Below are 27,715 nucleotides of genomic sequence, written 5' to 3'. Positions count from 1 at the left end.
GGTGCTCTTGCTCCATTGTCAAGTCAAACAACTTTGAGGCTACAACCATGTTAATTAAGGCTCATCTGACAAGTCACTAAGCATACAAGCTTGCATCAACATGTCATCAGTGATATCAACTTACCATTAGGCAAAAGGAAGATCACCTTCCAAAAGGGCCTGAAAGTGTATGGATAACAACGTACCGTCAGCCACCTAAGGAAATTAAATAATGTGCCAAATGCCACCAAAAGGGGCTATTTATGCAGACAGGCGTTTGTCAAATATGGGGTTCATGATGTAAAAACTGTTCCCACTGGCTATTCACTGTCCCCATGGCAACATTGTGCGAGTTCAGTTTTGCTCAGGAGACCACCGTTTTGCAAACATCCATCGAATCAGAAGTACCAGTATGATTCCAATTCTGGTTCATGAACTCATTGTGATGTCACACTGATTCATGTGCTAAAGCATGCGAGTGTTCCATTTCTTACCAGTTCCTCTGTGGTTTGTTATATAAAAAAAAGGTATGAACAAAGACTGAAGAAAATACAAGATAACAGACAAATGTGGTGACAACAAATGTGGTGCTATTACATTTCTTCCTGAAAGCATGACAACATACCTAGGTAGGACAAACAATTTAATATATGATGAAAAGCAAATAAATAAAAACTACATTTATACTCTTTAAAAACAGCTTGTATTTACATCTAGTCAAATAGTTGTTAATCAGAATAATGTATCTACCCGACAGAAGTAGACATTCAGAAAGAACAACCTCGTCAGATCATCAAACCACTCTTCTTGATGTACCAATAGTATTTCAAGTCTTCACTCGATCCTAACATTCAATCAAAAGCTGAACCACTCTTCCATACACAATTAAGGTGCTTGATTAGGAACAAAAACAAAATTAATTGTGCTCTACGATAACCTAGGAAACTGCTAATTACAATGGCAAACTACAGTTGATTATTTATTAAGAAAATCAAGGTATATTTATATCTATGAAAGAGGGTAGTTTATATTAATTTGAGTTCATATTTCAAAAAGGTTCTCTACAACGTAGGTAGGAATCATATTACAAAAGTTGTATTAAAAACAGGTTTTCATTAAATCTAGGTAGTTCTACAAACTCTTCAACTGAGTTTGATAGGAAGGGAAGTAAATTATCAAAACGCAGTGCCTTGCAGGTTATTAATAAATCCTCTATGTATATCATGAAAATGGATCAGATGGAATGTAAAAATTCAGTTGGTCAAATACAAATCAGCAGTAGGTAGGGATCACAAAACATTACGCAACTCCCTCGTAGGCACAAACTGAGAGGAGTAAATTACTGATAAGGAATCACTATCAATCAATCAATCAATATTTTACCAATTGGGAACAGAGTGGCAGAAGGAACTTAATATCTTAAATTACTCAATTTCAGGGATATAAGCCTTAATTCACGTCAACGGATCACACACAACAGATCACAGTAAACTGGTCCAAATTCACATATTGTACAGACTGCCCTCTAAAGGAGAACCTGGTCATTACAAGCTGAGAAATCCTGGAAACGCCACATTCTGGCTTCATCTCAAATGGCACCTTATTTCCTATATCAGGGGGATTCAACTCTTACCCGACAAGGTCCAGAGCCTGCTGGTTTCCTGTTCTACCTGATAATTGCACCCCACCTGTTGTCCCAGGTCTAAAGCAGTCCATGACTAGAGGGGAACAATGAAACAAAACACAGTGGAACTGGCTTTGAGGTCCAGAGTTGAGTTTGAGGGCCCTATATAGCGCACTACCTTTGGACAGAGCCCTAGTAGTGCTATATAGGGGATTGTAATTAATCAGCAGATTTAAATGGACTAGATTCATGTCATAATAATACACACTATAGTGTTACAACAGGTCCAACTTTGAGAATAGAAGACTGGTCCCAGATCTGTTGGTTCAACTTCTCTGACTATCATAATTATTTGAGATCAGATTACTGAGAGAACTCTTTCAGAGGTTATCTTCATCCATAGACAGGAAAGTGCTATTACTTCATATACATTTACAGTTCAAAGTGGTTTGGAGGAGTCTGGAGTGGCATCGTGAAATGTTACATTGTCACAGTGACAGGTTGAATTCTTCCCCTCAACTGCACATTTGGCATATACTCCCAACAAAACAGTAAGCTAACACAGAAATGCATGACAGTGGGGTCTTCATCAGTAGATGGATGGTGAAGAGGAAGGAGAAAGTGTACCATCTTCGGCTGGGGTGGCTAACCTTCCTCCTGGAGAGCTACTGGGTGGACACGTTTATCCCTGGTCTAACATTCTATATCCAACTGATCAGCTGTGTTAGAGAAGGGCTGGAACAAAAGCCTACACACACAGTAGCTCTCCAGATTTGGCAGGTTTCCTAGATCCCTGATGAAAGACTAGCATCCAAGGACCCTCACCAGGACCGGGCTCAGGTAGGGCACGGGGGCAAGTATGGGAGTTACTCTGGAGGTATTGGGGCATTAGACACCTTGGGCTGCGCCTCCCCTCACAGTGGTGGTGTTACCTCCACAGTCTACATACTGGTACATCTCCTGAGTGACCTGCTCCATGTGGCCAAAGTACACTGTGGTCACCGTCACCCTGGAAACAGGATTATTCAATATATATTATCGACAAGTATTACAAGTGCATTAACAAGTATTACATGGGAGAATGGGAACCAGGCTTCTGTGGTCCTGTGTGAATATTTAAAGAGAGATGTGCAGCCAGAGTACTTACTGCATCATAACCACAATGTTGTGCACCTTTATGGTCTGTAGGGTGCAGTAATCACTGGGAAATAGAAGAACAGATGCTTCAGTCAGATTGGCTGTTTCATGTGATAAGAAAAAAAAAAAAATCTTGTTCTCTGTCAAACAGTCTGGTTTCACAGAGTTTCAGAAAGGGACTTGAATGGAGCCTATTTGCTGATCTTTCAGTCCATCAGCATAACTGTTGTGGATTTCATAGCAGGAGCAGCGCAAGTGAAAGGCTAAACAAGAAATGAAGTAAGTTCGGGAAATCGGAAAGTATGAATTTAAGACAGGGGTCTTCAACCTTTTCTTGCCCAGGGACCCCCTCCCAGGAAAACTGGTGAACCCAAAAATGTATTTTGACTTGCCCACATTATAATTGGAAGAGGAAGTGTAAACTCTGTCTATTAGGTAGAAAAGATACTGCAAACACATGTTCACTAAGAGCAGCTGTTTAAAACAAAGGTTAGCCATGTGTTGCAAAAATGTATGTCCAAGTCAAAAAAGCTTACCGGCAGCACTTTTCACAGGTGCTTTTTTAAAGCCTACAGTTGAAGTCAGAAGTTTACATACACCTTAGCCAAATACATTTAAACTCAGTTTCACCATTCCTGACATTTATTCCTAGTTAAAAAAAAATCCCTTTCTTAGGTCAGTTAGGATCACCACTTTATTTTAAGAATGTGAAAATAATAGGAGAGAATTATTTATTTCAGCTTTTATTTCTTTCATCACATTCCCAGTGGGTCAGAAGTTTACATACACTCAATTAGTATTGGTGGCGTTGCCTTTAAACTGTTTAAGTTGAGTCAAACGTTTTGGGTAGCCTTCCACAATAAGTTGGGTGAATTTTGGCCCATTCCGCCTGACATAGCTGCTGTAACTGAGTCAGGTTCGTAGGCCTCCTTGCTCGCACGCACTTTTTCAGTTCTGCCCACACATTTTCTATAGGATTGAGGTCAGGGCTTTGTGATGGCCACTCCAATACCTTGACTTTGTTGTCCTTAAGCCATTTTGCCACAACTCTGGAAGTATGCTTGGGGTCATTGTCCATTTGGAAGACCCATTTGCGACCAAGCTTTAACTTCCTGACTGATGTCTTGAAATGTTGCTTCAATGTATCCACATCATTTTCCTCCTCATGACGCCATCTATTTTGTGAAGTGCACCAGTCCCTCCTGGTGCAAAGCACCCCCACAACAGGATACTGCCACCCCTGTGCTTCACGGTTGGGATGGTGTTCTTCGGCTTGCAAGCCTCCCCCTTTTTCCTCCAAACATAACGATGGTCATTATGGCCAAACAGTTCTGTGTTTGTTTAATCAGACCAGAGGATATTAAAAAGTAAATATATATATATATATGTCCCCATGTGCAGTTGCAAACCGTAGTCTGGCTTTTTTAAATGGCGGTTTTGGAGCAGTGGCTTCTTCCTTGCTGAGCGGCCTTTCAGGTTATGTCGATATAGGACTCGTTTTACTGTGGATATACATAATTTTGTATTTGTTTCCTCCAGCATCTTCACAAGGTCCTTTGCTGTTGTTCTGGGATTGATTTGCACTTTTCGCACAAAAGTATGTTCATCTCTAGGAGACAGAAAGCGTCTCCTTCCTGAGCGGTATGACACCTGCGTGATTCCATGGTGTTTATACTTGCGTACTATTGTTTGTACAAATGAACATGGTACCTTCAGGCGTTTGGAAATTGCTCCCAAGGATGAACCAAACTTGTGGAGGTCTACAATTTCTTTGAGGTCTTGCCTGATTTCTTTTGATTTTCCAATGATGTCAAGCAAAGAGGCACTGAGTTTGAAGGTAGGCCTTGAAATACATCCTGAGGTACACCTCCAATTGACTCAAATGATGTCCAAAATTAAATCTAGAATAGGCTTCCTATTTCGCAACAAAGCCTCCTTCACTCATGCTGCCAAACATACCCTAGTAAAACTGACTATCCTACCGATCCTTGACTTCGGCGATGTCATTTACAAAATAGCCTCCAACACTCTACTCAGCAAATTGGATGCAGTCCCATCACTGTGCCATCCGTTTTGTCACCAAAGCCCCATATACTACCCACCACTGCGACCTGTATGCTCTTGTTGGCTGGCCCTAGCTTCATATTCGTCATCAAACCACTGGCTTCAGGTCATCTATAAGTCTTTGCTAGGTAAAACCCCACCTTATCTCAGCTCACTGGTCACCATTGCAGCACCCACCCATAGCACGAGCTCCAGCAGGTGTATCTCATTGTTCACCTCCAAAGCCAATTCCTCCTTTGGCCGCCTTTCTTTCCAGTTCTCTGCTACCAATGACTGGAACGAAACGCAAAAATCACTGAAGCTGGAGACTCATATCTCCCTCACTAACTATAAACACCAGCTGTCAAAGCAGCTCACAGATCACTGCACATAGCCCATCTGTAAAAGCCCATCCAACTACCTCATCCCCCATAGTGTTATTTATTTTTGCTCCTTTGCACCCCAGTATCTCTACTTGCACACTCATCTTCTGCACATCTATCACTCCAGTGTTTAATTGCTATATTGTAATTATTTCGCCACTATGGCCTATTTATTGACTTACCTCCCTTATTTTCACACGCTGTATATTGACCTTTTCTATTGTATTATTGACTGCAAATTTGTTTATTCCATGTGTAACTCTGTTGTTGTTTGTGACGCACTGCTTTGCTTTATCTTGGCCAGGTCGCAGTTGTAAATGAAAACTTGTTCTCAACTAGCCTACCTGGTTAAATAAAAGTGAAACATTTTTTTTTGCTTATCAGAAGCTTCTAATGCCATGACATAATTTTCTGGAAATTTCCAAGCTGTTTAAAGGCACAGTCAACTTAGTGTATGTAAACTTTTGACCAACTGGAATTGTGATACAGTGAATTATAAGTGAAATAATCTCTCTGTAAACAATTGCTGGAAAAATTACTTGTGTCATGCACAAAGTTGATGTCCTAACCGACTTGCCAGAACTATAGTTTGTTAACAAGAAATTTGTGGAGTGGTTGAAAATAAAGTTTTAATGACTCCAACCTAAGTGAACGTAAACTTCCGACTTCAACTGTATGTCAGATATTCCATTGAGTGTAACTGGCTCAATATATGAAGTTTACGTAATAAAGTTGACATCAGAATATATTATCCTCTTTTCTATTGTAGGTACGTAATAATAAAAAATAAAAAAAAATAATCGGTTGCTAGCGATACATGCATACAAAAATAATATTTAAAAATGTTTCATGGACCCTCTGCAGTATCTCCGCGGACCCCTGGTTGAATACCCTTGATCTAAAAATACGTCTTCACATAAACGTTATATTGCGAAGATCAGAATCAATTGGGCTTCCAAAAAAATAATATGGGTCGGTGTGATCCAACATTGCAATTTATTGCATATTTTTGAAAGTCCCAACTAATCCAGCTATGACAGGCTCTCTGTCCCTCCCCAACCTTTAGCATGTGCCCCTTTCAAGTCCCACTTTAGTGTCATGTGGTTTCCAGGCTCTATATGCGGTAACAAATGAGCCTGGGGACGAGGTTAAGCAAGAACTGAAAGAGGACTCCACACTGCAATCTGTACTCCCATAGGATTTATTTTAAACAACATCGACCATTAGGCTCCCAGTGTTATCATTATACTAGTGCTGTAATGTGCTGTACTTACTACATGTAGCTCATCTCATCTGCTATAATGGTGGGAACCATGTAGTCAACCTGGGAACAACACAACACACAGGGTTATGATCAAAAAGGTGACATGGGGAAAGAGTGCTCCAAGAACCAAAATAGGAAATTGACCTGAAATCCTCACTGTGACAAGGGATACAGGACAAGGAAGAGGTGTCTGAATCTAGTACAAAAAAAACAAAAAACAGCTAGGGGTTGTTGAATCTTGAATTTAGTGAAACTGGAGTTTCTGCTGCACGTCCAATAATGATCGTTGTGTAATAACCACACTACAGTGCAGTTAGTGTGTTATTACCAGTCATCGTTGTGTAATAACCACACTATTACAGTGCAGTTAGTGTTATTACCAGTGGTGAAAGTAGAATTTTAAGGGCCTAATCATAGAATTACATATAGAATCCTTATTAATTGAATAGGATCTCCGTGTGCCTCGTCGTAAAGATGTCATTTAACTTGTAAAATGTATTACCTATTACTGTAGCATAAACACAACCAGTCACGTTTTCATCCGATTGTCAAAATCCCTTCAAAGTGCTCCTATACTAGCTACCCGCCCACATTCATCCACTGGCAACATATTACCAGCCTCCAAACAGTGGTGAATGGAAAGAGTCATCTGTTACAGTGTAATGACATTTAGGCCAAAATGTATGCGTCCACTGCTGCCTGCGCGTGTCTCGGTGATGGCCACAGATCTCTGCCTTGGCAAAATGTCAGTTTTCTCGTGAAACCACATCACATTTTGCGGCACCTGTTTTCATGCCGCTGACATGCAGTAATGATAAAAACTGGTGTAATAGCCTACAATTGTCTTGACATTTTGTTACAATTATTGTGATCGGCTCATGTACCCCCGCCATATATTTTGCCTGGACGCTGTACTCCCCCCTGGTTATTGCAGAGTTGTTACCGTGTTATTACAGAGTTGTGTACCTGCTGCAAGCCCAGAGGACTGATAACGGTGCTGTTATTGATGCGGGACTTCCCGATCACCGTGTTGAAGAACTGGACCTGGGCTGTGATGTTAGACACCTCTACACTGTAGTAGTTGTTATTGGTGATGTTCAGAGTGTTCTGGAATGAAGAAGAATATTTTGTAATTTTATGATCACAGCAATTCATCTTTTCACACAAACACACAGGAAACCAGAGTTAGCCAGTGCAGCAACCCTGGTGCAGTTTAGGAGTTAGGTGCCTTGCTCAAGGGCTCAATCGCCAGGGATGGCAGGATACCTAGAATCCCACTACATTTGTGACCCAACTCATCTGCCCGAACATGGGCAACCTTTGGAGTAAAGAATATTTGAAGGAATTGATAAGGAAAAGCAGTCTCCTCCTGTGACTGTCCTACTTGATCCAAATCATCATGGTGTGGTTAGAACAGAGGAGAGAGGCTCACTGTCACGTTGAGATAGACAATCCGCTTATCCTCATCGTAGGTGACGAAGACAGACTTCACGCCCCCGTAAGAGACGTCTATGGTACGAGGGAATAGGAAGAAAACAGCCAGGCTGGACAGCAGCAGACACACAGCCACTGAGGCCGTCACATACAGCTTCCTGTGAAAGAGAGCCAAAAGGCAGGGTCAGAAGTAGCAGGATACAAAAGAATATTGCAAGAAAGGAATAGTTACTTGCAAAGTTGCAGTCACATGGGAAAACATTATTGTGACGTTTAGCCTATAGCTACCAACCCAACAACAACATTCCACTTACGTTCTCCTGGGCCTGAGTCTCTGGTCACTGTATGGAATCAATGCCACCAGCTGGTTCTCTTGGCCTGTGTAATGCAAGGAAATATTTAAACTAATCATCTGACATAACTACAACATTACAGCAATACTAGGAATGTAACGATTCACCAACAGGCATCAGTCCCTGGTTCAACTGTTTAAGATATGAGTGCATCGATTCGCGGGAGCCCAAACAGATCCAAATATGGCATGAATCGGTCAGAATATAATATATATTTTTTTAATTGCAGACCGCCGGTTCACTAATGTTTTTTAAAATGTATTTGTAATTCTATGCCCCCCATCCAAAAATAGCTCTAAATCTTGTGACTGAAATGATGCTTCCTCTCCTTCAGCAGCCTATCATTGATCTCCAAGTCAGATAACAACTGTGCACACAGAGCGCCGCAACTCAAGGCAACGAGAGCCTATCCCTGATCTAATAATTGTATATCTGCGTGGCACCTTCAGCACATAAACAATTGTAAAATGGCTTTCGCAATGTCAAATCATAAGCTGTATTAGTTAGGTGACAAATGTAATTTGGGTAATTGTTAACAAATGCGCTGTATTGTGTTTTACCGGCAGAGTGAAGGCTACCGGAGTGGACACAACTCACATCTTGCTGATTGAACATTTTAATTTGTAAGTCGCTCTGGATAAGAGCGTCTGCTAAATTACTTAAATGTAAATGTAATGCTAATTAGGGCTTTTCAATTGCCAGGTTCACCATAAGATATACTGTACCAGTCAAAAGTTGACAACCCTACTCATTCAAGGGTTTTTCTTTATTTTTACTATTTTCTACATTGTAGAATAATAGTGAAGACATCAAAACTATGAAATAACACATATGGAATCATGTAGCAACCAAAAAAAGTGTTAAACAAATCAAAATATATTTATAGTTCTGATTCTTCAAAGTAGCCACACTTTGCCTTGATGACAGCTTTGCACACTCTTGGCATTCTCTCAACCAACTGCATGTGGTAGTCACCTGGAATGCATTTCAATTAACAGGTGTGCCTTAAAAATATATTTGTGGAATTTATTTCCTTCTTAATGCGTTGTAACAAGGTAGGGGTGGTATTCAGCAGATGGTATTTTACCAAATAGGACTAAGTCTATATTTTGTCAAAAACAGCTCAAATAAGCAAAGAGAAATGACAGTCCATCATTACTTTAAGACTTGAAGGTCAGTCAATACGGAAAATTTCAAGAACTTTGAAAGTACAGTTGCAAAAACCATCAAGCGCTATTGCTGCAAAGAAACCACTACTAAAGGACACCAATAAGAATAAGAGACTTGCTTGGGCCAAGAAACATGAGCAATGGACATTAGACCAGTGGAAATGTGTCCTTTGGTCTGATGAGTCCAAATTTGAGATTTTTGGTACCAACCACCTTGTCTTTGTGAGATGCAGAGTAGGTAAACGGATGATCTGTGCATGTGTGGTTCCCACCGTGAAGGAGGAGGGGTGTGATCATGTGGGGGTGCTTTGCTGGTGACACTGTCAGTGATTTATTTAGAATTCAAGGCACACTTAACCAGCATGGCTACCACAGCAATACGCCTGGTTTGCACTTAGTGGGACTATCATTTGTTTTTCAACAGGACAATGACCCAAAACACACCTCCAGGCTGTGTAAGGGCTATTTGACCAAGGAGAGTGATGGAGTGCTGCATCAGATGACTGGCCTCCACAATCACCTGAGCTCAACCCAACTGAGCTGGTTTGGGATGAGTTGGACTGCAGAGTGAAGGAAAAGCAGCCAACAAGTGCTCAGCATATGTGGGAACTCCTTCAAGACTGTCAGAAAAGCATTCCTCATGAAGCTGGTTGAGAGAATTCCAAGAGGGTGTAAAGCTGTCATCAAGGCAATGGGTGGCTACTTTGAAGAAACTATTTTTTTTACATGTTTTTTTTAGGGATGCACGATATATTGGTCGAGCAGTCATATGAAAGAGTAAGAAAGTTTCAGCGAGACAACTCAAAAGGCGAAATCCATTAAAGCCAAGATAATGGAATCAATTTCCCTTGATAATCAACCGTTCTCTGTCGTGGGTGATGTTGGCTTTCGCCGACTGGTCGAGCACCGGTACACACTACCAAGTGCGCTATTTTTCAAATGTTGCCCTACCGGAGTTACACAGTAATAGCGTCACTGCTATTGGCTTCACGACATACATAGTAATGTAAACTCACTCACTTTTGTACATCGCCTTGGTCCGTACAATTGACCTTATTTTAGCGCTACAAAAACGTAATACTTCCAAATCAACTGTAATGTCAATACCATTGTAAAGCACAATTCCTCCCCTTTCCAACAAAATCTATGACATGAGCTCCACGCTGCCAGTTTCTGCATAATTCAACAAGGCAATGAGCTCGTCGGGTCTTTTTAAAAATGGCGGGTGGGGAAGCAAAACTAATGCGTGATAGTGAGAAGGACAGATGTCGTGTGTGAAAACGTCTTTTTCCACACGATCTGTCCAACTTATCGCCTCTAAAATGTAAATAAAACACTATAAAGAGTTCATATAATGTGCCATTACATACCTATTTGAAGGTTTGTGTCAAATTTGAGTCAGGTTTTTAGGGCGGTGCTAAAGTGATCTTCAGAAGTAAACAGCGGCTTTGAGAGTCATGATCGCATGCAGTGATGACGCAAAAAATGACTAGGTATCCCTCCCTTACCCCTGTCACTGTTCATTTCTTGTTTTTAAACGATGAGAGAAGTGCTACACCTGGTGGAGAGAGATTGTAAGACAGAAATAGTTGCTTTATGCGTGCTGTACATCGATGTAACGGAGGGTCAGTTTTTTTCAACTTTTCTCCAATACTATAGAGCCATTACCATGTCAACACTTGAATAGAAACATAGTTCACACCCCAGATCTTGAAGTCAACACAGTCGCTACAGTCCCATTAGTATTCCTTGCAGCCTGGTTTGAATGTCGCGGTTGCGCACATTTGTACGGAATGGGGTGAGTTTACGTTATTGAATGCCGATTGGGTCTTTGCAGGTCAGAAAAGATACAGTAGCACTGTCAAATCTGAACAAAAAAGTCTGCAAACAAGTAAACACCGGCCACGAACGATGTGTTTCCAATACCGCTATAGTAATAAAGTAATCTCCTATCATTGCTATGCAGACGACACACAATTAATCTTCTCCTTTCCCCCTTCTGATAACCAGGTGGCGAATCGCATCTCTGCATGTCTGGCAGACATATCAGTGTGGATGACGGATCACCACCTCAAGCTGAACCTCGGCATGACGGAGCTGCTTTTCCTCCCGGGGAAGGACTGCCCGTTCCATGATCTCGCCATCACGGTTGACAACTCCATTGTGTCCTCCTCCCAGAGTGCTAAGAACCTTGGCGTGACCCTGGACAACACCCTGTCGTTCTCCACTAACATCAAGGAGATGACCCTCATGAGGGTCGTGAGGTGACCCTCACGACCCTGCCTCACACAGGAAGCGGCGCAGGTCCTAATCCAGGCACTTGTCATCTCCCGTCTGGATTACTGCAACTCGCTGTTGGCTGGGCTCCCTGCCTGTGCCATTAAACCCCTACAACTCATCCAGAAAGCGGCAGCCTTCCCAAGTTCTCTCACGTCACCCCGCTCCTCCACTCTCTCCACTGGCTTCCAGTTGAAGCTCGAATCCGCTACAAGACCATGGTGCTTGCCTACGGAGCCGTGAGGGGAACGGCACCTCCGTACCTTCAGGCTCTGATCAGTCCCTACACCCAAACGAGGGCACTGCGCTCATCCACCTCTGGCCTGCTGGCCCCCCTACCTCTGAGGAAGCACAGTTCCCGCTCAGCCCAGTCAAAACTGTTCGCTGCTCTGGCACCCCTATGGTGGAACAAGCTCCCTCACGACGCCAGGACAGCGGAGTCAATCACCACCTTCCGGAGACACCTGAAGACACCTGAAACCCCACCTCTTTAAGGAAGGAATACCTAGGAATACCTAGGATAGGATAAAGTAATCCTTCTAACCCCCCCCCCCCCCCCCCCTAAAAGATTTAGATGCACTATTGTAAAGTGGTTGTTCCACTGGATATTATAAGGTGAATGCACCAATTTGTAAGTCGCTCTGGATAAGAGCGTCTGCTAAATGACTTAAATGTAAATGTAATAATTTGGTCAACCACAACTTCTGGGCTAGCTAACTTTAGCTTGGTACCTAGCAAGCACCAATACAACCAGCCTGAAAACAATAACCAGTAGAAACTGCAGTCATTTTCATTATTCTTAGCAATGATTTAGGAATATTAGCTAGGCAGCCACTTGTTCACCTATTGAAATTGAACTTCAGTTCATGAAAATGTTATAAGCAGCCAGCTAGCTTCATCTGGCTAGTGAGGCTTCGACAGGACCGAGTTACGTGTTGTGAAGCTAGCCACAATAAGGATTAGGCACACTAGTGGAATTTGTGGTTTGCCTTCAAAAAAAGTATGTCATTGACAGTGATGCAAATTAATACAAATAGTAGAATTAAGTCATACCTTTATTTTGAAGGCTACCCGCAAAGTCCGCTGTTGTGGCTAATCCTCATTGTGGCTAGCATCACATAGATGGGTCTGACCACCATTAATCAAATATGAAGTGTCTTATGAATTAGGGTTATTTTAGATGACACCTAGCTATATAGTTAGCTAGCTAACTATAGCTACTGAAACAGATTGTCGTTTTGCTATGTTGTTGGGGAAGAACATTGTTTGTTTGCATCCATGAGCTAGATAGCTTATTTTTTTTTATGACCAGCACCGTAGGTGCGTGAGACAACTTTACTAGCATCATAGCATATGTATCGATGAATCGTTGTGACATGAAATAGGAGTGATAGCGTAATCAATGTGTAATAACTACGTTAAATTAGTGAGGTGCAGTCATATTCAGGTACTGATTGGTCAACAAGCTTAATTGACACGTCAAATAGTGTTATTTGACACATAAAATAGTGTTAAATAGTATATTTTTTGACACGCAAAGACTCAAAAGGCGTTCCATAGAAATCCTGGTTGAGAATGAAACGACTGAAAAAAAATGAACAATGAAACAGCACAGCAAGTAAGTGAAAGAAATACGTTTTGATTATGTTTTACTGGTAATGGGGACATACGTAAATACCAACAAAATAACTTCTTGGTCAGTGCGGTGTTTGTGTGTGTGTAACCTTTATTTAACTAGGCAAGTCAGTTAAGAACAAATTCTTATTTACAATGACGGCCTACCCCGGCCAAACCTGGACGACGCTGGGCCAATTGTGTGCCGCCCTATGGGACTCCCAAACACGGCCGGATGCGATACAGCCTGGATTCGAACCAGGGACTGTAGTGATGCCTCTTGCACTGAGATGCAGTGCCTTAGACCGCTGCGACCATGTGTGTGTGTGTTAACTATTTAACCGGTTATCGGTATCAGGGTTTTTGGCAAGGAAAATATTGGCTATTGGTATCAGCCAAAAAATGTCATTTCGTTGCATCACTACTTTTTTGGTTACTCAACTGCATGATTCCATATGTGTCATTTTATAGTTCTGATGTCTTCACTATTATTCTACAATGTAGAAAATAGTAAAAATAAAGTAACATTTGTAGGTGTGTCCAAACTTTTGACTGGTACTGTAGTTTCGATTTAAACTATCAGTGCATTTGGTCATTTTTACATGAACAGGTTGAACAACAATCAATTTGGCGAGTTGCACTGTAGGCCTACGGTCAAACGGTCAAAACCATTCGCTTTTGAGACGGGTGAAATCCAAAACTGTGCTATATTAACTGGCTGTGTCATAGCTAGAGCCTGACCGATAAATCATTTCACCGATTTCATTGGCCAATATGGTATTTTACCGATTTTGGACGATAATTCCACAGATATTCGAAAAATAGGATGAAAAGGCAAATATATATTTAAAAACTTTATAATTATGTTAGGAGGCTCAAACAATAGTGGTAAGTCACTTTCTCAGCAAAAGCTCTCACAGTGCTATCCTGGTTCCAAATACATGTGCTTCAGGGAAGCAAACAGAGCTGTGAAGTAGCACCACCTAAAACCAACTTGGGCACAGAGGATGGGAAAAACAACTAGAGCAGGCTCTCACCACTGGTGGGTGTGATGACATGATGTAACGTCATCAAACAAGTGTATGAACATCTAGTTCCAGAATTCAAATACTTTTCGGTTTTGTGTGCCAAAACTAAGACTACTGTGTGGCCTAGGGAAAAATCAAGGAAAATAGTCTGGTTATTTGTCAGAGCCATGAAGGAGTGACTGCACAGCTGCAGTGTTTTTCCCATGAAAAACAGGGGTTATTATTTGACTGCCTGTGCATGCATGTTTGTGTTCATGTGTCAGAATCTGTGCATGCATTAGTGCGTGTTCAAACGTGGTGTTCCTAGTTGTGGATTGGTGCTGGCCCTCAGAACTTCTCCTCCAACGCTATTGACACCTATGCCGCCGCCTTGCGGAAAAACTCTTAGAAATAGTTTATTCTCCATAAGATTTGTTTCATTAAATTGTAAAATAGTCAATCAAATGGATAGATTGGTATCGAATCAGGCTTGAAAGGAGAGATTCACATCACTAATCATTATAGTACATTATTATCCCTCAAAGGGGAAATACACCAGGCTCTGGGGATAAAATCATAAACTACAAACACAGCTTTGATTATAGTCTACGGGCATAGCATGTGTCCTTCATATGCCAAATTCAGTCATTGGTCTCATTCCCTCAAGCCCACAGAGTGAGTTGGAGTCACACTATTCATTATCCACAAGAGAGCACCCACGTGGTTTTCCATACACATCAGCACTTCAACTGCCGTCTGACTATGATCCTGAGCTGATAAAAACTCTTACCGAGTCATATTCATTCAAATGGTATAGCAGCTTAACTAAGTTATCTGAGACCAGGCTAGTAGTACTCTACTCCTCCTGTTTACCTCTAGGTATCCTGCCTGTACCATGACAGCTGGGACATGTGACGCTGTCCCTGCCAGTGAACTCTACATAAGTATGCGTGCGCGCGCGTGTGTGTGTGTGTGGTGCTCACCTCTAGGTATCCTCCCAGTGCCCTGGCAGCTGGGACATGTGACGCTGTCCCGGCCTGTGAACTCTACGTAGGGGAACTGGGACATGTCCTCTCTCTTCCCATCATCGTCCTGTGTGGTGGTCAGGGGGTCATCGTAGCATGCCTGCTTGGACAGGAGGGAGAAGGCCTTCCCCATGGTCACACCTGGAGGAGGAGGGAGTCAAAGGTTACTTGTTGGGATTTGACAAGTTAAAAAAATATATATATTTATATTGGAATGCTAAGACAATCAAGGCATTTTAAATAATGACATTTATCCTTCTGTTTTCTTCAAGAGTACCTTGATGGGAGAACTACAGCAGCTTGCAAAAGTATTCACCCCCCTGGCATTTTTCCTATTTTGTTGCCTTACAACCTGGAATTAAAATAGATTTTTGTGGGGGTTTGTATCATTTGATTTACATAACATGCCTACCACTTTAAAGATACTAAATATTTTTTGTGAAACAAACAACAAATAAGACAAAAAAAACTACTTGAGCGTGCATAACTATTCACCCCCCCAAAGTCAATACTTTGTAGAGCTACCTTTTGCAGCAATTACAGCAGCAAGTCTCTTGGGGTGTCTCTACAAGCTTGGCACATCTAGCCACTGGGATTTTTGCCCATTCAAGGCAAAACTGCTCCAGCTCCTTCAAGTTGGATGGGTTCCGCTGGTGTACAGCAATATTTAAGTCATACCACAGATTCTCAATTGGATTGATGTCTGGGCTTTGACTAGGCCATTCCAAGACATTTAAATGTTTCCCCTTAAACCACTCGAGTATTGCTTTAGCAGTATGCTTAGGGTCATTGTCCTGCTGGAAGGTGAACCTCCGTCCCAGTCTAAAATCTCTGGAAGACAGAACCAGGTTTCTCTCAAGCATTTCCCTGTATTTAGCGTCATCCATCATTCCTTCAATTCTGATCAGTTTCCAAGTCCCTGCCGATGAAAAACATGGTGATGGTGTTCTCGGGCTGATGAGAGGTGTTGGGTTTGCGCCAGACACAGCGTTTTCCTTGATGGCCAAAAAGCTCAATTTTAGCCTCATCTGACCAGAGCACCTTCTTCCATATTTTTGGGGAGTCTCCCACTTGCCTTTTGGCAAACACCAAACATCTCGTTGTTGCGCCTCTGATTAATGCCCTCCTTGCCTGGTCCGCGAGTTTTGGTGGGCGGCCCTCTCTTGGCAGGTTTTCTGTGGTGCCATATTCTTACCATTTTTAAAAATAATGGATTTAAAATGGTGCTCCGTGGGATGTTCAAAGTTTTGGATATTTTTTTATAACCCAACCCTGATCTGTACTTCTTCACAACTTTGTCCCTGACCTGTTTGGAGAGCTCCTTGGTCTTCATGGTGTTGCTTGCTTGGTGGTGTCCCTTGCTTAGGGGTGTTGCAGACTCTGAGGCCTTTCAGAAAAGGTGTATATATACACTGAGATCATGTGACAGATTGCACACAGGTGGACTTAATTTAACTAATTATGAGACTTCTGAAGGTAATTGGTTGCACCAGATCTTATTTAGAGGCTTCATAGCAAAAGGGGTGAATACATATGCACGCACCACTTTTCTGTTTTAAACAAGTACTTTTTTTCATTTCACTTCAATAATTTGTACTATTTTGTGTATGTCCATTACATGAAATCCAAATAAAAATCAATTTAAATTACAGGATGTAATGCAACAAAAAAGGAAAAACACCAAGAGGGATGAATACTTTCACAATGCACTGTAAGTCCCACAAATGTTAATACATTTTTCGTTTAATAAGTGAGGGCCATCGTCCCCTACATTTTCTTACTGGTTGCTTGTTAGAGCAGTGCTGGAGAAAACAACTTCTTTGCTCGCTTTGAGGACAATACAGTGCCACGGCCTGCTCCCAAAACCTGCAGGCTCTCCTTCACTGCAGCCAACGTGAGTAAAACATTTAAACGTGTTAACCCTCGCAAGGCTGCCGGCCCAGACGGCTTCCCCAGCCGCGTCCTCAGAGCATGCGCAGACCAGCTGGCTGGTGTGTTTACGGACATATTCAATCAATCCTTATCCCAGTCTGCTGTTCCCACATGCTTCAAGAGGGCCACCATTGTTCCTGTTCCCAAGAAAACAAAGGTAACTGAGCTAAATGATTATCGCCCTGTAGCACTCACTTCCATCATCATGAAGTGCTTTGAGAGACTAGTCAAGGACCATATCACCTCCACTCTACCTTACACCCTAGACCCACTCCAATTTGCTTACTGCCCCAATAGGTCCACAGACGACGCAGTCGCAATCACACTGCCCTAACCCATCTGGACAAGAGGAATACCTATGTAAGAATGCTGTTCATCGACTACAGCTCAGCATTTAACACCATAGTACCCCCCAAACTCGTCATTAAGCTTGAGACCCTGGGTCTTGACCCCGCCCTGTGCAACTGGGTCCTGGACTTCCTGACGGGCCGCCCCCAGGTGGTGAGGGTAGGTAACAACATCGCCACCCCGCTGATCCTCAACACTGGGGCCCCACAAGGGTGCGTTCTCAGCCCTCTCCTGTACTCCCTGTTCACCCATGACTGCGTGGCCATGCACGCCTCCAACTCAATCATCAAGTTTGCAGACGACACTACAGTGATAAGCTTGAATACCAACAACGACGAGACGGCCTACAGGGAGGAGGTGAGGGCCCTCGGAGTGTGGTGTCAGGAAAATAACCTCCCTCAATGTCAACAAAACAAAGGAGATGATCGTGGACTTCAGGAAACAGCAGAGGGAGCAGCCCCCTATCTACATCGACGGGACAGTAGTGGAGAATGTGGAAAGTTAAGTTCCTCTGCGTACACGTCACGAAAAAACTGAAATGGTCCACCCACACAGACAGCGTGGTGAAGAAGGCGCAGCAGCGCCTCTTCACCCTCAGGAGGCTGAAGAAATTTGGCTTGTCACCAAAAACAAACTTTTACAGATGCACAATCGAGAGCATCCTGTCGGGCTGTATCACCGCCTGGTACAGCAACTGCTCCGCCCACAACCGTAAGGCTCTCTAGAGGGTATTGAGGTCTGCACAACACATCACCGGGGGAAAACTTCCTGCCCTTCAGGACACCTACAGCACCCGATGTCACAGGAAGGCCAAAAAGATCATCAAGGACAACAACCACCCGAGCCACTGCCTGTTCACCCCGCTATCATCCAGAAGGCGAGGTCAGTACACGTGCATCAAAGCTGGGACCGAGAGACTGAAAAACAGCTTCTATCTCAAGGCCATCAGACTGTTAAACAGCCATCACTAACATTAAGTGGCTGCTGCCAACATACTGACTCATCTCTAGCCACTTTAATAAAGGAAAAAAATGGATGTAATAAATGTATCACTAGCCACTTTATATAATGTTTACATACCCTACATTACTCATCTCATATGTATATACTGTACTCTATACAATCTACTGCATCTTGTCTATGCCGTTCGGCCATCAGTCATTCATATATTTGTATGTACATATTCTTATTCATTCCTTTACACTTGTGTGTATAAGGTAGTTGTGAAATTGTTAGGTTAGATTACTTGTTAGATATTACTGCATGGTCAGAACTAGAAGCACAAGCATTTCGCTACACTCGCATTAACATCTGCTAACCATGTGTATGTGACCAATAAAAATTGATTTGACTTGACCAGCTCTGAAACCAGATTGCATAGCAGATAAGGTACGGTGGGATTCGAGATGGTCGATGATCTGTTTGTTCACTTGGCTTTCGAAGACTTTAGAAAGGCAGGGCAGGATAGATATAGGTCTGTAACACTGAGTCTAGAGTGTCTCCCCCTTTGAAGAGGGGGATAACCGCGGCCGCCTTCCAATCTTTAGGAATCTCAGACGATACGAAAGATAAGTTGAACAGACTAGTAAAGTAAATTCACCCCATTCCGTACAAATGTGCGCAACCGCAACATTCAAACGAGGCTGCAAGGAATACTAATGGGACTGTAGCGACTGTGTTGACTTCAAGATCTGGGGTGTGAACTATGTTTCTATTCAAGTGTTGACATGGTAATGGCTCTATAGTATTGGAGAAAAGTTGAAAAAAACTGACCCTCCGTTACATCGATGTACAGCACGCATAAAGCAACTATTTCTGTTTTACAATCTCTCTCCACCAGGTGTAGCACTTCTCTCATCGTTTAAAACAAAAAAAATGGACATTGACGGGGTAAGGGATACCTAGTCATTTGAGTCATCACTGCAATCATCATGTTTACTTCTGAAGATCACTTTAGCACCGCCCTAAAAACCTTCAACTAGGTATGTAATGACATTATATAAACTCTTTATAGTGTTTTATTTACATTTTAGAGGCGATAAGGTGATAAGTTGGACAGATCGAGTGAAAAAAAGCAGTTTTGCCACACACATCTCTCCTCACTACCACGCATTAGTTTCGCTTCCCCACCCGCCATTTTTAAAAAGACCCGACGGATCTTATTGCCTTCTTGAATCATGCAGAAACGGGCAGCGTGGAGGTATCGGCATTAATTCTGTTGGAAAGGGGAGAAATTGTGCTCTACAATGGTATTGACATTACAGTTGATCTGGAAGTATTAGGTTTTTTGGGCGCTAAAATAAGGTACTTTTTACGGACCAAGGCGATGTACAAAAGTGAGTGAGTTTACGTTAATAGGGGTCGCGCGACAATGGCGGCGGATAATTTTAGGAAGAGGGTCGAAATTGTCTAGCCCAGCTGATTTTTAGGGATCCAGATTCTGCAGCTCTTTCAGGACATCAGCAGTCTAGATTCGTGTGATTGCTAAATAACGTTAGCCAATTAAGCTCAATTGCGTGTCCTCATTCGGTTAGCAAGAGTCATTTGACTATCGACTGGTTTGTAAAGTAGCTAGCTGGTTTGTAAATAAACTATCATAAAATAAGCTGGCTAACGTTAGCTAGATAGCGAAAATGGCAGCAACAGGATAACGTTAGCAGGTTAGGTAACGATATTAGCAGCAACAGTTTGATTTGCACTGGAATTAAATGACACGACATATATTTAACTGCATGCTATTCATAACGGTAAATTAGTATTGTCCATCTTACCAGAATACGAGTTATGTTTTTCCTTGCAATCGTTTAAGGTTATGTAGTTCTTGTTTATCTATCAAACAAACTGACACTCGCAGTGCATTTCAGATGATGACGCAACTGTCTTTTTCTTAGATGAGGTTTAACGGCGGTTGGCATCCAACAAATGTTGCATTACCGCCACCTACTAGACTGGAGTACAACTCCCGCATACTTAGTTTGAAAAAAGAAATAAAATACAATCTACCACAACTCTGACTTTTTTTTTTTTTTAAATAAAAATGAAATAATTATAAATAAAACTACTCTACTCCAATATTTACATCTACTTAATCCTACTTCAGGCCAACAACCTGAAAGGATGTGACACCACCACTTAACACACACTGCAACTCTTCTGATCTCAAGTCTTGCACACCCATATACCTCTCTGCAGCTGCCACCACAACCTCAATTTTCTGCAACTTATGTTCCATTCCTGCAGTACAGTTGATAACCATTGCTACAAAGGCTAAAAATCCAATCTTACTGAAACACATATCACTTGTTGGCCTATCCCTCTGTACTGGTACAGATCTACTACTCACACCACTCCTCTCAGGATCCCTCCCCCTTGACCCATCTTCCTCTACTTTCTTCACTGCCTCAGCATATGACAACTTCTGCACTACTCTAACCCTGGAAACCTCAACCTGTCTCTCTCGCTCCGGACATTTCTGATCCCCAGCCCAATGGACACCCCTACAATTAACATATATCACTACTTTCCCAAATTCTACCCATTCCTTATGTCTCATGCCCTTCTGCACACTTCTCACACCTAGGAATATCCTTCCTACACTCCGCTGTCACATGCCCATAAGCTTGACACCTGTAACAATGTAATGTAATTGGCACAAAAGCTCATACGGGATAACTTATATATCCTAATATCACTTTGTCAGGCAAAGACTCAACATCAAAACTCAAAAGAACAGACAATGACTCAACTGTTTCACCACTCACGCCACCCTGGCTGCATCGCACCAAATGATGAGCATCACAAACACCGGGAATCTTCCCCTTCAGTTGGTCAACTTTCACATTTACAGCTACCCCAGTAATTACTCCTTCAATGGCGGTCTTTTCTTGAGATCAAAACAATTCACATTGCTTGCCCCCATTCGTTTAACATGGAGCGCCTGCTCCCTCTTACCAGCAGAAACACTTCTGGTTACCCTCACTGATTCCACAGCACCCAACTCTGTTTTCACCCACCCTGAAACCACAAATGAATCAGCCAAAAGGCAAGAGTCCACTTTTTCCAAAAACTTCACTCCTACTGTCACAGATTCATCTTTATCCTGACCTTCGGTGCAAGCCTCGGGCTCTGAGAACTTCAACAAACCTACGACCTCCGATACTAAGCCCTCATTCACTTCCATTTCTCCTTCTGTCTTCAGATCACTCTGCTTACACTTTCTACCGTTCTTCTTTAACAAACCATCTCCCTTTTTTCTGCCATTTTTAACCAACTCAAGCTCAGCCTCTCTCGCTTATACCTCCCCTGCCTCTCTTTTTCCCTCCATTCCTCCTCTGCATTCCAAGTATACGTCTCCTTCTGATAATACTGCACTTCTCCTGACATCTTGTTCTTGCCTTGTCAAGGGACGCCATTTAACCGTCTGTCACAATCTCCGTACAATCAGCACGAACCCCTCGGAATGTAACGCTCAACAGTGCATCCCACTTGTAAAGCAGCTGCTTCGTCTTGATGTACTGCTTTTTCGATGTAACTGTCAGCTGTCAGCTGAGGAGTGGTCAGAAAAGTTGTAATCACAAAAATAAACAAATTCATAAATTATTATTATTATTATTATTATCACCACCTCGGTCAACGCCTACAGTGAGTCCTTGGTCAATGTAAATCCTTGGTCTTTATTCCAGTTTAAAGATTACATGAGTAACTTTTCCACCTGCTCCACTAAAAGTTTTGCGATTATGCTGCGGGATTTAGAGGTAATTTGCGGTTTAATACGGTACCCTGCGTCACTACTTCATTGCTCCAGACCAGCGCAAGGGGGAGTTAGAGCACTGATTATGCTTTTTGGGTCCTACTGTGTCTCAACCTGATAATGAATGGGCGACATAAACCTAAGTAGAAACTGATAATTGTGCACGACTTCAGTATTACTTACTAAAACTGTTGTTACACTAAGGTTTTAATTATTTTATTTTGTTAGGATTATTTGGCTCTTACTGTAGTACTGTAGCCCACTCCCGACCAGTCATGTTGTACAGCGCCTGAGTGGCACAACGGTCTAAGACACTGCATAGCAGTGCAAGCTGTGTTGCTACAGATGCTGGATCAATACCTGTGCCGGCCTCAACTGGGAGACCCATGAGATGACTGTAGGTTTTTGCTTTCTTTCCCTCTAAAAACATAAATAAATCATTCTAAATGACACTGGCTTTATTTACAAATTAGTAACAATGTCTCACCCCATGTTTAAGAATGGCCTTTTAAATCGATCATTTTACATTATTTGAAAATGAAATCATCCCCAAAATATAATTTTTTAAACAAAGCGATTATTATTATTAATTTAGAATTATATAAAAGTCCCTTGGATATTCTCACAGATATATTATTAACCCTGTTATTAGCAGGACAATATTTATTGGTCATATTGGTCATGGCTCCCGAGTGGCGCACAATGGGATTGCCTTGCAGTTCTCCAGCTGTATCCAATGAAACAGTGGTGGGCGAGCGAGGTTCAAGCCACGAGGGCAGGGGGCACGGGATGGGCCGCAGAGCCATGCACAGAAGACGGACCTAGCCCATGAGGAAGGGGGGGTGGACCCCCACCCCACCCCACTGGGTAGCACAGAGCAACACTTTAAGGGGCATTGCACTAATAACGGCGCTGACTAGGGAAATGTTCCCGCTGTTCTTAGTGCCAGTCTGGACGTTCAAACTAAAACAATGTAACTAGTAATGGCGCGAAAAATGCCCCTTAGATATGAATTTGGAGGGCAGATCTTATTAAATATTAGAGCATTAAACCTCTCACTAAAGGCATCACTCAAAAGTTTTACTTAAATCCAAACTGGATTTAACGAAAAATGACATGAAAAGCACACATTTGTAAATCCCAAACTCTAAAAGTAATTGGAAAGGTAGATAGAGATTTTTTGTGACATTGTGGTTACAATAAAGAATGTAAACAATATGCTGTGTTTTTATTTACAGTAGTGACAGACAGCTGGTGACATTTTGAAAACAGGTTTTCAAACACTTGTAGCCCGATTATAAGGACAACAGACTCCTTATAGCCCGGCTACTGTAGTTGTGAACATCCCCCCCACCTGCAAAAAATGACATTGCGCCCGAAGAGAAGAGATGAAATGGACATTGTTTTCATCAACCCAGCTTCTTTCTATGGTGCTACCCGTTCCAGGGTTAGGACCGTAACCACGAGAGGACTTGAAAATGAGCCGGAGCTGAGAGGATCACCAAAACTAAAGGTATTTTGGTTTCAGTGCATTTTCTTAAAACAAAAATGTATATAGCCTATCAATGTGTAGGCATACTGTGTAATAAAATCGATAATTAAATAAAGGTTAAATAAAAAAAAAGATATATTTTTTTATTGTGCACTAAAAACGCGAATGTGTTTTTGCAGAGCATACAAAATGCCGACAATCATCCGTGGAGATCAGTGGACAAACGGCTGGACAACGGGCTGCACCGAAAAAACACATGGTTGCCAAGAAAGCAGTTAGTTTTACTACATTCTTAAAATGTGTACGCAGCATTTGTGTGTTGGAGTCACTTTTAATTCTTAATTGATGTACCATTTCTATCATAGGCCACTGTAACCAATGGGGGCTCAGGGCGTAACCATTCTGCCCATCTGATTTGATTTAGATGTTATTAGGATCTCTTTTAGTTCTCATTTGGAATAATCTTCCAAGAGTCCTTAAACATTAAAATACAATTTTTAATACGATCACATTTTCACATATAACACGCTGTTACAAACAGACATAATACACTAACATATTGACCAGATAAATACTCTAACAGTCTAAAAATATAGATTGATTCTTCACCTATCATAGTCCACCACAACATTCCTATGGTTTTAAAGTATTGTTTAAATGTATATATATTGAAAGGTTTCTGGTTTGCTCAGTTAAATTATTCAATTTCTTTATTGCTCTAAATCAAAATGTTATTTTGCCTATTTGTCTTTTCTGTCTGGACAATATATTCCTAGCATTTACTGAATGTCTGTCTCTTACCAACTGAATACCGTTGTGAATAGAGTTTGGCCATTTTAAAATGATTTATATTATGAAATAAAATAACCATGTTTTTTTTCAATTCTCTTGTTGATTGATGACCAACAAAGAGCATTGCGCATGACTAAAACAGAAGAACCATATCTCCACCTTAAAACAATCCTTGCTGCTTTGCTCTGTAGCCTCCTAATTTCACTTGCTTATGCATTTCCCCAGACCACAGAACAGTAGTTCATCTGACTCTCAATGAATGCTAGTATTATTTGCTTAAGAATTTTTACTGGTAAAAATGTACCTATCCTTCTGGATCGTGCATGCAGTTAATTTTTTTTTTACATAGATTAGCTATTTGAGATGACCATGACAAGCAGTTCTCTAGCTGCACTCCCAGTTGTTTTGTTTCTGCCACTTCCTCAATTTGTACTCCTTCCATACTTAATTGTATCCCCATGCGGTGTTGGCCTTTTCCTGGTGGAACAGACCAATATAACTTTGGTTTTCTTGGTGTTTAAAACAAGTTTGTTCCAGCAAACCCACTCCCTGATATTTTCCAAATCTACTTGTAGAGCTTGCTGTACCGGTTGAACCGATTGTCTTGCTGTATAAATTGCAGTATCATCTGCAAATATAGTAGCTTGAGTTTCAGATAAGGCATAAGGAAGGTTGTTGGTATATATTGACTAAAGAAGTGGCCCAAGGCAGCTGCCCTGCGGTATTCCACAGTTTAAAGCATGAGGGGAAGAAAATGAACCACTGATATAGGTGGACTGTTTCCTGTCAGTTAGATACCTCCTTAAAACCAGAATGCATGAATTTTGTCAAAATTATTTCATGATCCACTAAATCAAATGCGGCACTAAAATCTAAAAATAGTACACCCACAAACCTGCCATTATCCATAGCATTGAGCCACTGGTCAGTCATGTCAATCAATGCAGTGGTAGTGGAATGTTTTTTGCGATAAGCATGCTGATTGGCTGTAATCAGAATTATTTTCCATGTACTCCCATATTTGTCTACTCACAATACCCTCCAATATCTTACTGAGTGAAGGGAGTAGACTAATTGGTTGACTATTGGCAGGAGTAATGGGTTCTTTGCTGTCTCTCGGAATAGGACACAGTTTAGCAGGCTTCCATACATTTGCAAACATCCCCTTTTACAGGGATCAATTAAATATATATTTCAGTGGAGCTGCTATCTGGAAGCAGCATAGCAAAATAAAAATTGTCCATAAGATCATAACCTGTGGATTTACCATTAGGTAATGACTTCAATAGGTTCAACACCTCCTCTACTGACACCATTCGTAGACTAAAAGAGCAGGTTTTGTTGCTCATAATATGATCATCAATCCATTGGACAATAGCTTGTTTGGAAGAATGGGTGTTTACATTATTGCTCAGTAAATTCATTTTCTTTGTAAAAAAATCTTCAAAATGATTGGCAATATCAGCTGGTTTTGATACTGTTCTCCCGCCAACCTCCACACTCGATGGGCATGATGAGATAGATGTACCAAGTAAGCCCTTAACTGTGTTCCATGCCTTTTTAGAATCATTTTTACAATCAATAAAAGCATTTTTGTAAAATACTTTTTTTTCTTACATTTCAATTTAACTGCTTGTAGTGTTCTATAATTCTATTTATCAATGTCTAGTTTAGATTTGGCTGCTAAGACTTTTGCCATATGTCTTTGAGAAAAAGCCTCACCCAGTTCATCATCAATCCATGGAGATGGACAAGCCCTAACTGTACTCTTTCTTACTGGGGCATGATGGTCCATTACCTCAGTCAACAAATCAATAAAACATTCTGTAGCGTGATTTAAATCATCCTCTAGATAAATCAGCTCCCAGGGTACAGCGGCCAAATCATTTTGAAAAAGCTCATGATTAAATATTTTTAAATGTCTCTTGACCACAATCCTTAGGGGTTTCTTTGGAACTTTGGTGTTCATGGTTATGGTCACAATATTATGGTCTGTCCAGCCCACTGGCATTGATCTGGCTTTTAAGCATTGCAATGGTATATTACAGAAGATCAGATCAATGCATGTGTCTGAACGGTGACCCAACTTAATTGATGATCTAGTAGTATCATTAACCATTTGTTTCAAACCACAGTTCTCGGCACATCTCATCAATTTAGTTCTATTTGAATGATTATGATCCTCACAATTTATATTAAAATCACCCAAGATAAAAACATCTGTTACTATCTGTGGCCTGGTCAAACCCAGTGCATAAGTCATCCAGATAGGACACCTTAGAGCTAGGAGGTCTATACACACATCCTACCAATATGGCTGCCTGGTGAGGCAGATGTACTTGAGCCCATAGTACCTCTATTTGTCATCCCTCCTCTTAAAAGGTATATTATTCTGAATGTACAGTGCTACACCCCCACCATTCCTATTCCTGTCCCTTCTAAGTAGACTATATCCTTGAATGTTCAGTAGCCCATAATTTACAGATGCATCTAAATGCGTTTCGGTCAAGCCAAAATACGAATATTATTTATGTTGACCAAGTTAAAAACCTCATGTATTTTGCTAGGAAGGCTACATACATTAACCTGAGCTATATGCAGCCCTTTCCTTGTCAAGTGGAGATCAATAGAGCATGTATTCGTTAGAGTTGAAGTTGTCATGATACACTACAACACACAAACTCAGATTTGAAGATTGGATTAAAATAGCCAGGGAGTTACTCTAGAGTCCTGATACAGTTTCCAGTTGATGTAAAGTTTATCCATCACCATGGAGATTTGTTGATTCAGGCAACGCTTTTCCTTTATGATGGGATACACTTTTTTTTCTCCTTTCATTGATCTCGGTGGGGAAGTTATCATTCATTCCAAAATCAGTCACAATCCATGCCAGGCACACCTGTGAGCTCTGGAACTCCAACTCCGACAGGCAGAGTCAACATACCTGGCGGGTTCATCAGGTCTTCTGTTCACCCTGACATTTCCATTCCTCTTCTGACAACAGAACTTGATCAACTGCTCACCAGGCACAGCAAGGACCGTCCGGACCGTTATGCTGTCCTGCTATAGCCTAATAAACAAATGCAGGGGGC

At 41.6% G+C, this 27,715-nt stretch overlaps 1 protein-coding gene and 1 long non-coding RNA gene across 2 annotated transcripts; one reads left to right on the top strand and one right to left on the bottom strand.

Annotated features, from left to right (window-relative positions):
• Positions 1–2,244: 2,244 nt before the first annotated feature.
• LOC106588715 (transmembrane protein 106B) lies at positions 2,245–20,486 on the bottom strand. Its single transcript, XM_014177992.3, has 8 exons — positions 20,361–20,486; positions 15,268–15,450; positions 8,179–8,242; positions 7,863–8,022; positions 7,397–7,537; positions 6,441–6,490; positions 2,751–2,804; positions 2,245–2,612 (listed from the first exon to the last, which is right to left on the bottom strand). The coding sequence occupies exons 2-8, from the start codon at positions 15,440–15,442 to the stop codon at positions 2,492–2,494; spliced, it is 765 nt and encodes a 254-aa protein (XP_014033467.3). The 5' UTR covers positions 15,443–15,450; positions 20,361–20,486; the 3' UTR covers positions 2,245–2,491.
• LOC106588716 (uncharacterized) lies at positions 19,466–24,433 on the top strand. The gene is made up of 3 exons (XR_001324699.3): positions 19,466–19,571; positions 23,578–23,852; positions 24,011–24,433. It is a non-coding gene; the product is annotated as an uncharacterized LOC106588716 (long non-coding RNA).
• Positions 24,434–27,715: the final 3,282 nt, after the last annotated feature.

Source organism: Salmo salar, chromosome 27 (genome assembly GCF_965601325.2).
Source record: "Salmo salar chromosome 27, fSalSal1, whole genome shotgun sequence".
Taxonomy (NCBI): Eukaryota; Metazoa; Chordata; class Actinopteri; order Salmoniformes; family Salmonidae; genus Salmo; species Salmo salar.
This window is presented reverse-complemented; position numbering and strand designations above follow the sequence as displayed.

Bases quoted from the DNA above. Each gene is read 5' to 3' on its own strand.
- LOC106588715 (XM_014177992.3), bottom strand. From the start codon at position 15,442: ATGGGGAAGGCCTTCTCCCTCCTGTCCAAGCAGGCATGCTACGATGAC. The intron at 8,023-8,178 runs GTAAGTGGAATG...TCTCTTTCACAG, and splicing joins AGACTCAGGCCCAGGAGAAC to GAAGCTGTATGTGACGGCCT. The intron at 7,538-7,862 runs GTGAGCCTCTCT...TCTTCATTCCAG, and splicing joins TTGTCTATCTCAACGTGACA to AACACTCTGAACATCACCAA.